Source organism: Trachurus trachurus, assembly GCF_905171665.1.
Source record: "Trachurus trachurus genome assembly, chromosome: 21".
In the NCBI taxonomy this organism is placed as follows: Eukaryota; Metazoa; Chordata; class Actinopteri; order Carangiformes; family Carangidae; genus Trachurus; species Trachurus trachurus.
In genome coordinates this window covers 18,216,541-18,230,435 of record NC_139899.1, presented here as the reverse complement: position 1 = coordinate 18,230,435, position 13,895 = coordinate 18,216,541, and the positions used below count along the sequence as shown (strand labels likewise).

At 42.3% G+C, this 13,895-nt stretch overlaps 1 protein-coding gene across 2 annotated transcripts; it reads right to left on the bottom strand.

The window, feature by feature from the left end:
- Positions 1-6,297: 6,297 nt before the first annotated feature.
- Positions 6,298-12,372, bottom strand: LOC311004332 (immunoglobulin superfamily member 3-like). Of its 2 annotated transcripts, none has more exons than XM_083996338.1 (9): positions 12,212-12,372; positions 11,148-11,519; positions 10,633-11,049; positions 10,072-10,476; positions 9,539-9,898; positions 8,146-8,514; positions 7,665-8,057; positions 6,809-7,207; positions 6,298-6,690 (listed from the first exon to the last, which is right to left on the bottom strand). In XM_083996338.1, the coding sequence occupies exons 1-9, from the start codon at positions 12,273-12,275 to the stop codon at positions 6,485-6,487; spliced, it is 2,985 nt and encodes a 994-aa protein (XP_083852464.1). In that variant the 5' UTR covers positions 12,276-12,372; the 3' UTR covers positions 6,298-6,484. The 2 variants fall into 2 exon arrangements, with proteins under 2 accessions (XP_083852464.1, XP_083852463.1); XM_083996337.1 differs by having other exon boundaries at positions 11,148-11,522; positions 12,212-12,344.
- Positions 12,373-13,895: the final 1,523 nt, after the last annotated feature.

The following is a 13,895-nucleotide window of genomic DNA, read 5'->3' as shown; positions in this document are numbered from 1 at the left end:
AATACCGTAAAAAAGAAATTGTCAGGAAATATGTTAAATCATATAGTACTTCTAGTTAGAAGTGTAGATTAAAACATGTGAAATAACTTATTTATGTTCTCAGTATGCAACAGAAATTAGTGAAAATGTTAAATGCCACATGCAGCATCAACCAGGATATATATGAATGGAAGTCTGTGTGTGCGCGTGTGTAGTAGTTGTGGATGTGGTATACAAACATGAGTGCTGTAAATGTGCCAGGTCCTTGGTCGAACTGTACAGTGTTTGTCAGCTAATTAGCAACATGAATTAGTGCAGCAGCAGTTGGGGGAGCTCCTCACACGCAGAGAAAGGCTGATGGGAGCTGATGGGCGCAGCAGAGCGTCGTTGCTGGTGACTGAAAAGGAGATGCAGAGGGGAGGAGGGATGAGGGATGAGAAGGAGGGATGAGAGAGAGGGGAGGTGACAGCATCTAAACCACTGCTAATGAAGACGTCAGCTCACCAGCATACGGTAGCTATCTTAGTCACAGGCAAGGCACCCGTCAAAAACTGGCATCATGGCGTAAATGAATTGCTCAGGCAGCGCAAAAGAATTGTCAGACGTACACATGCCAGTGCAGAGAACAAAAAAAACATTCATTTGCCTGTGAACACACAATTATCTCACTGCAGTGGGGATGGTGGTGTCCTGGTGGCATTGCACAGCTAATCAAATGTGCTAAACTAAAGAAAACAGCAGATTGGCTCTGTTTGTTTGATGGATATGTCTGATTCGGGCTATGTACTTCATCTGAGTCTTTCCTGTGTGGTTTGGCAAACGCAGTAATCCACGAAGGCTGCAACGGAGCAGCTTAAGGCAACAAAGGCAACTGAAAAGTTTTATTCATTTACAGTTCAGGTGGCTGTCACGGCGCCAAAGGTTTTACTGTGACTATTTGAAGGCTACAGTATTGGAAAAAGATAGATCTGTATTACAGTAAATGTTGACACTGACAAGTGTAATGGAAAGAAACACTGCCCCCAAGAGCAAAATAAAGATAGGGATATATATATTTATATATAACAGAAATAATAGAGCTGTAAATAATAATTAGATGGAAGCAGAATTGCACAAACATGCTGCTAATGAAGTGTGGAGGAAGATGCAAAGACAGACACTACGCAGTCTTATGCCAGATTTTTCTATTATTGCAAAAGTCTCAACAGACTCTTTCTTGGTCTTATTCACCTCTCACACTGTGTTTACCAACAAGGTTCAGTCCGGGTAAAATCAAACCGTGGCATTTCTCTCCTATCTACCTGTCACGAAAACATTTTGGAAGCGAAACCCTGATGGGCACTTGGTATGAGAGGAGGGGGGGGGGGGGAAGAGCATAAACTGCCAGTGGCTGTTGTATAGGCTGATTAGCAGCTTGCATGCCCTCTGCTGATAGACTTCCCAGATAGCTGCTGCAGCTATAACTTTGTTGCCCTGCTCTTGAGATACCAATGAATGAATGTTTTCAGGAAGCAGCTGACATTTTCCTTTACTCTCATCCCTCAGCTCAAGAGGGCCTGTTCTCAGCAGCAGCTCTGTCACTATCAAAATCAGATAACGTCGAGCGCTGCACAGACGGTGTTGAGCCAGCTTAACTGTTGTTTTCCCATATTCTAGCCCACAAAAGTTCACAACGGCAACTTCAGCCAGAAATCACAGTTGTGCTAAATTAAAAACTCCTCTAGCTGACATCTCAGACTTCATGCTACTTCTGTTTCCTTGGTGATACTTGATTCAGATTGCCCTTGGCAGCGTGTCATCTGCGAGCCACATAGATGCATGGTAACTCCCAATGTATTAGTTAGATATATCATCAGTTATTCACATTGGGCACATGTTGTTGTCACTGATGTTTCTTTGATATAAATGCCCAATAATTTATTAAAGGGAATTTCTGAATGATTCTAGCATGGATGGATGGCCTGCAGTCCTATAAGGAAGCACCAACAATGTGCTTGTTATCTTTTTATCTGCTCTTATCTTGGGAGGTGTGTTGCATTTACTGTAATCCCAAAACCAAAATCTAGTGGGATGGTAATAGCTTTGCTGTCCTGTTACATACAATCATATGCAACCCTTTTTGGAGAATAGCAGTGAAGGGGGGCATGAATACATATGGCAACTGTATGTAAATGTATATACATGATGTTCATAAACTGTGAAACTCTGATGTAACTTATCATACAAGTGTGTTCACACAAGTGTCATTGATTATTTTATACAAGTGTCTACTGTCACAATACAAAATAGAAAAATGCTGAATTGATCTTAGTTTGACACATGAATCAGTAAATACTCAATGGTGCTATTATAATGACATCTCCACTTGTCATCATCCGCTCCACTTTTGTGTGTCTGGGGAGACACAACAGCAAACTGCAAATATGATTAAAGGTAGCAGCAGCAACAGCATTGTGTGCATTCACACGTAGTAGACTGACAGGCTCAGTCAAACACAAAAGACAGATGCATATACTGTACATATTGTTGCGTTACATTATCATAACAGGAGGCACACGGATAAAGCAGCTTTGGGATGTTCATCTGCGCTGTTCCACTATGTGAGAGTACAGCTCTGGAAGAAAAAAAATGGGGGCTCTGAGTTTGTTGAGAGCTCCCTTGACAGGGAGCAGAACAGGCTATTACTTCATATTGCACCATTTAAGCTGTTTTTATTTTGGACTCTCCAGCTCCTTCCACCAGCCGGCACCATCTCTGGGGATAACAATCAGGCCTCAACAAGAAAAGGCAGACAACTCCTAACAGTTTAGAGACTTGTATACAGTCTGTATATCTATATATTTATCTGTTAAAGTGGGCTTGGATTAATGGGGTAATTCCCTCTTTCGGCTATTGTGGAGTGGCTGCAGATTATCACCCATGCTCACTTTGCTGTGACTTTTCTCAAATCCTGCCATTCTAGGTGACAATGTGCAGTCGAGACCTGAGGCTGCTTTTTACCCTATCCACCTGCTGTTTGGTTCCATCCAACTGTGTAGGCATTTTCCCCCTCCTTTTCCTATTCATGCACAGACATTTGATTGCTCACCAAGCTGTGAAGGCAGAGAGAGTCAACAAGTCAAAGCAGAGGAAGAAAATCTCAAATTGGGTGCCGTGCATGACGACAGGCTTCGAAGGACTCTTGAATCCTATGTCTGTATGTTAACCTGGTGACTTCTGCATGTCTCTGTCCTTCTGGGAAACAATAGCTCCCTCTAGTGCTGACACGTCCTAAGACTGAGGCGTGTGGAGAGACGAGGGAGAGAATGAGACAGAGAGAAAGAGAAGAAGAGAGTAAAACCATGTAGCTCTGGGTTGGGGCGAGGAACAGAAGGCAGGCCTGTCAGGCTTGTGCCTTCTCTTTGTGAGAAAGGGGAATATCAAAGGCAAGATAGGGCCATGAGGGAGTAGAGAGGGGTTGAGGGTATAAGCAAAGAGATTCAGTGAGCTGAGGTGAGAGGAGGCTTCAGAGAAGACTTTCAGATTTCAGGAGAGGTATTACATAATTCGTGCAGATGGTAGCTTGAGTGTCTCTCGCCCCTCGTGTCATCTCTACCTCTGCCAGGACACATTATCCTCTTGTTCAGGAGGGTGTTTTAGGGCAAACTTTGATCACTTGTGCTGTTTATTGTGTGTGTGTGTGTGTGTGGGGGGGGGTCATAGAGAGTCTATGATGACAGTACAGATGACAGTAAGAGAGACATATGGATAGCAGACCACAGAGGACATTTTGACCTCTCATAACAAAATGAATCTACACCACCGTAAGCTACTGAATCTACAGTAAACAAGCAGGGGGGATGTCTTTTCTTTTACCCATTTGATCATAAAACACCAAAAGATGCTACTGAATTACAAGTCAAGGGTAATTCTATGGGGAACATGAATGTCCATAGTCTGTACCACCATTGTCAACCTCGTGGTGGCGCTAGAAGAGAATTAAACCCCAGGAATCCAGTAAGGTCAGTACAAACAGTAATATTGTGTCAATGTATCTAGTTATGTAAGTAATGTTGACCTGCTGGTCATCACCAGAACAAAAGTGAAACCTATATGATTAATGATGGAAAGGTGGCAGTTGGGCGTGTCAGTAAATCAGACAAAGAGTGTAAACAGTGTCAAGAGCCTGACCTGCTTATGAATGTTTGCAAAGTAGAGATACTCTTGTTTCCAGATAGACAAACCTTTCACTTGTAGCTGTGGCTCAGTCTAACCACAAATACTGTATACTGCTGTGAGGTTTCTGATTTTGCAATCATTGTGGTATCACAGCAGGCCTATTTTCAAGTCTGTTCACTCGGTTCAAGAAGTTATTGTAGATAATAGTTGCAAAGTTTTCATAAATCCATTCATGGCACATGAAGGACAGAGCATTAAGTTGATGCCAAATCAGATCTGGAATGAGATCATAGCGTTAGAGATAACCAGCTTAAAGCATCCAGCTACATGCTGGCAAACTGGGAACCAAAATGTCTTCCGACACGTGAGCTTTTGGAAGAGAGAGATTACAGATGTGGATTTGTGAATCTCACTTTTGACTCTGCACTGCATGCAACAGTCTCATTGTCAAAGTGAGCTGATTATAATACTGTTTAATATGTTAATGGTCAGGTTTTGAGGCAGAGCATCACTGGGAAGTTCTAGCATGTAGCTGCTGCCCTTGTACACGCTAGTTTGTCCCCATTACGTCTTGTCTTTGCTGCAAAGACAGAAGCATTGATTTGCCTCCCAAATTCATTGTTTCTTTGTTTGCTCTGACAGGCATTGCCATGGAAACACAAGGGAGTGGAATTACAATAAAGTTAAGAGAGAGCTGGTCCACCAGACTGTGAAGGGCTGGTATAATACACGACCAAAGACAGCGCTACTTCATCTCTCTGGGGCTGAGACAACCACAGACTTAAAGTTCCTCAGTGTACTTTTAGATTCTTACATCTCTCTGAAAACCAGTTAGTTTTAGCTTAAGTTGCACACGACTGGTAAACACTCATTGGACAAGAGTCTTTCTCAGTATGGGAGTATTTCGATGTCTAGGCTGGTGAAAGCAAGAAATGGATTCTATTCTTGCCTCTTACATGGATGGGGTGTTAAACATTGATAGGACTGATGCAGGGAGAAATGGGGAAACATGGAAGAGCGAGAGAACAGTTTCTTCTTCTTTTTTGATTTGTTAACTCTCTAGAATCCAGTTTTGTTGAGCAGGGACATGTGATACGATCTGGCAGAGATTCAAGATTTCACTCACATTCACATCCAAACATACACATGCACAGTGCAGCTCACAGTGAAACTGGACTGCGACCGGTTCTGTTGCTTTGGCACAGTGTCATTTCTGGCAAGCCACTGACACCGACAGAAATTTGGTAATTTATAGGGTGGAGGGTTGTTAGGACTGGGCTCATGAGTCATCTGAGCTTCTTGCTTGTTTTGGTGGATTTTAGTTTCAGTCTGGCCTTTAGGAAGAGCGAGGCAGGCTCAGCTGGATTGAGGTTATTGACTTGGCAAGTCTAGAGCATTCCTCTCACCCTAAATGCTCTGTCTGTGTATGGAGGTGCACAGACTTGATGCACCAATGATGTCATGTATGAAAACATCTGATACCTCGATTGCACAAACATAATGACTGTGAACACATATTTGTTTCATTTCCAATCCAATGTGCAGAAGTAAAATAAAGAAATAAAATAAAATAAAAACTTCTCATGTACACACACAGCTTCCATGTCTCAACATGTGAGTGAAACTGTCCATTCAGAATCACATGTAAATGAAATCTGCTTATCAATCAAGGCTGTTCTACTTCTGCTGCATGAATACCCTTTCTGAAAATGTGCCCTGTCAGATTCAAACATCAGCACATTTGTTGACCACACAGTCATGCGGTGTTCTTGCAGAAGCAGAGCACTTCCTGGTTGATTCATCACTGACTTAGTTTCTGAGAATGTCTTTTCAAATCTTACCACGGCGCATTAGCCGCTCCCACAGACACGCTAAGCTTTGACTTCTTCTCATCAAAGACACAGTATCAAACCGGCTGCTATGTTGCAACCTAAAAAGGAATCTGTCAGTCAGGGTTTGCTGCTTTGTAGGTGTAAAGCCACAAAGTTAATGCTGCCTTGACTGTCCATTGCAAGTAAGCCGTAAGAGGCTGGTGATTATGCAAATATGTTTTAGGTCTAAAATGAAAAGTGCCTGTTTAATTTTAATAGTTTCATGGAATTCTTGAATTCATAAAGGCAAAATTATTCTTTAAACTTTTATTTTAATGGAATGTTATCAACAGATTTATTTCAACAAGATTTATTCAACCTTGAATAACAAATTAATTACAAAAATATTTACAGCAACAACTTTTTAAGAGATAAACATTATTGCATAATACAACATGGCAGATAAAAAATGGGTAGATTTTCTTTTTGCTCAGCTCCACTACTCTGCTGTCATCTCCACTTCTAGCCAATGAGGTTCAGTCCTCTGCAACAGATTTGGTCTCCAGAGGATGTTTCTCTGGCACTGCCCACAGAGACTCGCCTGACTTCTTCCCTCCTGGGCCTTTGCCGCGCACCATCACATAGACCAGTGCAGAAATCACCAGCAGTAAGACGAAGACAGACACCGCAGAAATCCCTATCCAGGTACTTGAGTTGCACTGGGGCTCAGAGACTGGTCCTCCTGCAAGAAACACAAACACATGCATTACTTGTGTCCACATACACACGTGATTTCACATACATTTCAACAGCTGCTATTTGGAAAGAGAAAAATGCTCATCACCTTACACTCTGCTTACCATCTGTATAGACGTTAACAGTCAAATATTCAGACTTTTTCACTACAGACTTCTTCCACCCGAGAGACAGAGATGGAAGCCACTCTTCTACCTCACAGTAATACAGGCCGCTATCTTCAGGACTGGGCTTCAGGACTGTGAGGCTGAACTGTTTGGGAAAGGGATGGCCGAATCTTAGCTGATCACCCTTCCCACGCCTGACTTGAAGGGTGGCATTTCGGTAAGCTGTGAATATGGGGCTTTGTTGAGTCTCCACCTCCGCTCCCTTCTGCCAAAACCACGTGACCTGGAACTCAGATTCACTGCTGGATTGTCTGGCGATCTTACAGGGGATGGTGAAATCCTGGGATGTGCTCACGTTCTGTTCCACCTCATCCATTACAATGGACAGGTTAATCTCTATGAAAAAGCAAACAGGTAAAACACATTTTATTCAACCTATAAGTTTAAAGAAAAGATTTAAAATTAAAGTAATGGACAAACAAGGGAGAGGTCTGGCAAAAGGGAGATTTAGAGTCTTTTACAAAAGGCAGACGCAGGTATTTGTACTAAAACAGGCTGGAAAGAGGAAGACGTGGGTGTACAAACCAAACCACAGGCAGTTTTAGCAAAAAACTCAACATAACTAAGACAGGTGCTAACACCATGACAAAATGGTTGTTGTACTGAGAAAGTGTGTTTTAGCGCACCAGCCAGCAATATACAGACAAACACATTCACATTAACATAAGTGTGAAATATTTTGGGAAATATGCCTATTAGCTTTCTTACTGAGAATATATAGAACACTGAACATTGTGGTGGTTAAGGAAATCTGAAAGCCTTCTTGGACCTAGTTAAAGTTAAACAAACTTACCAGGTTCAGTGACAGTTAGTTCTGTGATTGTGGACACTGGTGCAAGCTGATACCATTCACCACGAGGATCTTGTAGCCATGCCACCACTTCACATTTATATGAACCTCTGTCCGAGACCTGAGCTTGCCGAATAGTCAACTCAAAACTAGGGCCCTGCATGCGCTTCATGCTGATTCGTTGTTGGTCGCTCAGCTTCATCTGCGCCCCAAATGTTACTAGGTCGTCTCTGTTGGAGCTTATGATGGTTTTATTGTGTGTCTGTTCTTGACGCAGCCAGGTGACGGCATATCGAGCAGTTGCAATGGATCCTGGGGTAACTGAGCAGTGCATTATTGCATCAGAGCTGATATTTGTTGTCAAGTCGGACGAGGAAGTCAACTGCAGCTTGCTCCCTAGGATAGAGAGAGAAAAGTTAAGTCTTAAATGTCTAGAAACAGAGAATGGATCCAAAGATGGCATGCAGACTTGCAACTCTGGTACCTGGGGTCTGCACCCCCACAGCCAGTGTGTTGGATGAAGGCAGCTTCTTGTATGTTTTCTCCAGGAAGACGGACGCACTGCACTGATAGCCTCCTGCCTCCCTATGGCTCGCTCCATTGATAAGCAAATAGTGAATTACGTCCTTTCCTTTGCTGTCCACTTTCACCTGGTAGCCTTGCTGGTCTCCAGACCAACTGATGGTGCCATCATGGTACAGTGTCAGGATGGTATCCACAGACCCATCACGCTGCACACTCCAAGTCAGTGTTATCGGCACTCGTGGCCCTTTGACCTGGCAAATCAACTCCACGTTTTCTCCCACAGTCACCAGGGTTTTGCGACTTTTCAGAGCAACTGTCACAAATTTATCTGTGTTGAGTAAGAGAGGAAAAGTTGGTGATTACACAGTCATAATGCATTCATGTGTGTTCTAAATAAAAAAGTAATGTCAGCTTATGACATTTCCAAATTCTCTGTCTTGTCTCTTCTCAGTTATCTTCAAATGCGGTTTTAAAAACCACTTCTCAGATTCATTTCCTTCTTTAAAACAAGTGGAAGTTAACACACACAGACATACACATACACTTTGTATGTATTGAATATTACCTTTCATCCATTAAATATCATGTACTTGTGTGTCTTCACATAAAACTTATAATTTAAAGCATTAAGCATTTTTAAACACTTGCAAAAAAATCTGTCTCCCCTTATTAAATGCAAATTCATGCAGTGAGGTACTCCAAAGTCTGTATTTTTGTGTCATTACAACAAACGTGCATTAACAAGACTTTAAGTTTAAAACCCTGTAAGTGAATTGAGCAATATTCATTACAACCTAGATGACATAGAATATTGAACGGAACAAAAAACTCCTGAATATTTTGTTGATTTCTTCGAGCTTTACTCGCAGTCTGGCACAAAGTGCTGATTAAAATGAAAAAACAATTTTCCTCTTGGAAGCGTGATTGTGCAAATGTCAAGGTAATCTGCCTGTGGGATTTTGAAATTTCTTGTATGTGCAAACTTGTGTATAAATAAGATGTGGTGAGCCCGCATGTATCCCTGGAAATGGAAACGGGTGCATCCTCTGTGGAGCGCAAATGTGCTAAAAGGTATTTCCTAGTGGTGGCACCATAGTGAAAATCACATGGGTTGTAAACCATGAATATCCTTGTTATATTATTTAAATTTAACACTTAGTCTAGACTAAACTGTACTAAGAGGCACTTGGCACGCTAACTAACAGCTGTAGCTTTGCCACATATTTGCACAATTTGCAAATATGCGTCATGACACAAGTTGTTAGAGGAACCAAACAACTTAATAAGAGGAACTTGTGTCAATACGCAGGTTTCATCATTTGTACTATGACATAGACAGAAACACATCCTACCTGCAGGAATCACCGTTACAGTGGTGGCTTGTGACTTGCTGTCAGTCTTGCTGTTGGTTTTCCACTCAGACACATCACACTGGTAGATGCCAGCATCAGAGGGCATGACCTCATCAAGCTCCAGAGTGAAGGAGCCGGTTTTTGGACGCGTTGCCCTTATTTTGCGATTCTCAAACTTGCCCTCTATCAACATAACACCCTCCTGGCTCAGGCTGATAAAGGCATTTGACGTGGGGGTCGATTTGTGTTGCCAGGTGACGGAGAGCTGACCTTTAATCCCGTCCACATTGCAGGTGAGCATCAACCTGTCGCCTTCGTTAACACTCACATTGTGTTGCATTGCAACCGACAGCCCGCTTTCTGTAGTGAGACGAGGCAACAGACAGATGGCATGACTGAGTTGGAGAGGATAACATTAATATTCATATTTTCATTAATAATAACCTTAAATTACAGGGTAAATCATACAGGGACTTCGATGCCTGTATATATGTGTCTCAGTCAGTACTGTATGGCTTTATGTGCTGACTGACCAGTGGGTGAGATGCTGATCTGCTGGAGGCTGGAGTCCTGGGCTGCTCCCTGTGTAAAGGCCCCATCCTGGCCTCTGTCCTGGGGCCACGCCCGACACACATAACCTCCCTGGTCCTCAGTTCTGACAGGCTTCAGCACGAGATGGTAGTCTCTGTCACCGATCCGGGCCGCCCTGAGCTCTCCTTGTTTCTCTCGGCCACTGTACTCAGGCCCCACAGACAGAACACCTGTGGGACCCATGCGGGCCAGCTCTACACTATCCCGCAGCCAGGCAACAGAGAAGAAACTTTTCTCTGGGTTATGTGTGTCTACGTTGCAGGTTAGCGACAGCTCCTGGCCCTCCTGCAGCGTCGTCTGCTGCGGCGAGATTCTCACTACCAAAGACGTCGTGTCTGGCACCACCTCTACTCAGGGCAAAAAATAGTCACAGTCAGACAGCACACAGTACAGCACACATCCTGTCAAGAAGTCACAGTGACTGTGAAGAGGAAGATGAAAAATAAACGTGTGAGTTTATGCTATTAATATATGACATAGACAGAAAAGCTAGACAGACTAACCTCTGGCTTTGACGCTAAGTGTGGTCCCAGCTGCCTCTTTCTGTGTAATAGAGTACCAAGAGCGGTCAGGATCTTGGATCCACTCCCGAGCCTGGCAGTAGATCCTACCTTGGTCTGACACCTCCAGCTGAGACATCGTTAACCTGTAGGTGGCTTCTCCCATTTTATCTAACCTGATGAGTCCAGCTTGATAACGCTTTTCAAACCCCTGGCCTGGACTCAGTGTGAAATCTCTGTCCAGAGAAATGATAGGCCGAGCACTGTCCTCACCGACTTTATGGACAAACCAGGCAAAAGACAGATGGGTGTGCTGGATGGTGTTGCTGGAGGCTTGGCATGTTAAAGTGAGAGCATCACCCTCATTATAGCTCGGTGATGTGGAGTCAGATGATGAAACGCTCAGGGAGTCGTCGATCACTATGGCCCCATATCGGAAACAGAGACAAAAACACACAAAGTCATTTATTTTTTTCTATTTAAATTTTTGATTGACAGGTAGAATGGTGATTGATTACCTTTGACCGTTGTCTTAGCACTATAGGTTCCATCAAATGTAGATTCTGAGTTGACCACAGAACAGTCATATTCCCCCTCATCACTTTTCTGTAGGCTTTCTATCACAAAGACGACTGAGTTTACAGACAAATGTGTCAGAGTAATCTCTCCTCCCATCACGCGTTGTGAATACCCAGCATACGCAAAGAACTTGTCGTTAGTGCTGATGATGTTGATCTCCAGATTTGGATTTTGAGGCTTTTTAATACGAAATTCAAAGTCTTGTTGAGCTTGCTCATTGGCAAAGCCGCTTGCATTGCAGGAGATGGAGAGACGAGAGCCCAGCACCCGATACAGAGGCCCAGCCTGGACTTCAGTGTGGATTCTGGCCTCTGCTGAGCAACACATTGACAAAACACAGATGTTGAAGTTAGATGGAAGCTGCAACTTTAATTATTGTTTATGTTCCATTATAGGGATGCTGCACAACAGGGTCAACCCTTTGTATCAATAATGCATAGATATGTGACAAACAGCTATAGAGGCTGTAAGATTTAATGCACATGACAAGAAATATAAACCTATTACAGCATAAAGTGTGCATAAGTATCCATGAGAACAAGGGAAATAGTGGAAAAAGTCTGTTCAACAGCAGAGGAAGGCCCTTAAAGAAAGCAAGCAATTACTGCATCTTGTTCAGTTTCATGAGAATAATTAGTTTGTCTACATCAATAAATCTGTTATTAAAAACAGCAAAGAGAATAACAGGTGAATTAACAATTATGACTCACCGAGTTTAATCACGTTTTCACTAAATGTGATTTTATGAAATTATAAACATTTGTTGCCAGAAGCTCTGACAGTAAATCATGTAAATAATATATGCATTGGTGGTTATTATTCTTCCTTTTCAAGGTTCTTGGCTTCACTTATTACATCCCTAGTGCAAGAACGGCTTCCTCTTTTTTTATATATAAGAAGTTCTGTTCTGCATAGCCTTTGCAAATCATGTCAATTTATATATATGATGATTCCCTCAGCAGAATCAAATGCAACAACAGCAGGAATTCATGGAACTTCTTACCACAGTGCAGAATCATCCAGAGGAGCGTACTGGCCGTCCACAGTGAGTACAGGGGACACTTCATCCTGAAGCAGCCTCAGTGGTAATACTGTTACTGTTCACAACATATTGTAGCATGCAAAACTCTGTCTCTATGGCATTCAGCCTGGCTTGATGAAGCGCCGTACGTTTCCTGTCGGTACACCAAGAGGAAGTCTGAGATATTTCCTGCCACACTTAACATTGCATGCAGTTGCAACATTATACATTATACAATATGCTCGGCTGTCATAGTTACGCAGAAATTATCTCTATATGTTTATATTACCCCATATTTGAAATATGCATGTAGATGGTTTGTGGAGAGAAAAAACATACACAAGACAAATGAGTTGTTTTTTTGTTTTTTTAAGGAAAAAGAAAAAACAACAACTTACAAATCAGTTTTGTTCCGCCTGTAATCTCCGTCCTACACATCCGTGGACCGATAGACTCAATATGGGCTGACATATAGGCTACGAGATCTGGTTTTGTCGCCATCGTTAAACGTGCTTTGACAAGCCAAGTGAGAAAGTTGAACTCGCGCTCGTTTCACCTGAGCCTCACCTGAAACACCGTGAAGTGAAACTGTGACATTCACGTAGGCTACTACAGACAGGTGTCATTCTGCCTCTCTGGAAACCGACCAATCCACAATTACAACATTCCTCTAAAGGTTTTTTTTTTTTTATTCCAGCCCTTTTATTTTATTCCAGTAGCTATAAAATGCGCGTATGTGTAACCATTTTTTTCCTCCTATGATACTTATTCAGTAGGTTTACTTTAATGCAGTTATGCAGCTGCGATTATTTTGTTGAAGGAGCTGCTTTTGAATTGTGTTGTAAATAAAACAGCTTGACCCATTTAGGCAAACAATGAAATTGGATCTAGATCTATTGATAATATGGTTTGAAATGTGAAATATGGATCATTCAGGCAATACTTCCACCTAGTGGAGAAGACACGCCACTGCAGCTGTGTTCTTTATTCACTTCTCAGCCTCTGGCCTTAGCTGTTGGTCTGACTGTGCAGAGGCTAAAGGATTTTATGTAGCCTGCTTGTCTTTTGTTTCCTTAACCAACATCTCCCAGGTGTAGGATAGTCAGACACATTTACATACTGTAATTCATAATTAGAGATTGGCCCATTTACTGTAGCTCCACTGCAGCTTTTAAGACAAGAAAATAAGATAAGAAGAAAGAAAACAAAAATCATCATTAGGCCTATAGGTTATGGATTAAAGTGTGAAGTAGTGCAACTCTTATGTGCAGTACTATAATATACATGTTATACAGAATATTATACAATGAAATAAAGCAAATGAATAAAGCAATGTAGTATACATTGTTCCATAGTTACTATGGTAACTAGACATGAGAACCACAGCGGTGGTGATGATGAGGGAGGGGCAAAAGCTGCTCTTACACTCTCCCACCCACATTCATGCTGGCAGCAGCCTTCTGGTCACAGGCTGCTTCTCATGAACACAGTCCATCCCACTGAGATGCCAGAATGATGGAGTGATGTCCAACAGTGAGAAAAAAAGTGAGATCTTGCTGGTAGCAATGTATATCAACGTAGGAACCTATAGTATTTAAAAATATATTAGATATGACACATTTAGATGTTCAGTGCTATTTTCAGTTAACATGGTTTAGTGAGATAA

Bases quoted from the DNA above. Each gene is read 5' to 3' on its own strand.
- LOC311004332 (XM_083996337.1), bottom strand. From the start codon at position 12,275: ATGAAGTGTCCCCTGTACTCACTGTGGACGGCCAGTACGCTCCTCTGG. The intron at 11,050-11,147 runs GTAATCAATCAC...ATGGGGCCATAG, and splicing joins TGCTAAGACAACGGTCAAAG to TGATCGACGACTCCCTGAGC. The intron at 8,058-8,145 runs GTACCAGAGTTG...TCTCTATCCTAG, and splicing joins TGTGGGGGTGCAGACCCCAG to GGAGCAAGCTGCAGTTGACT.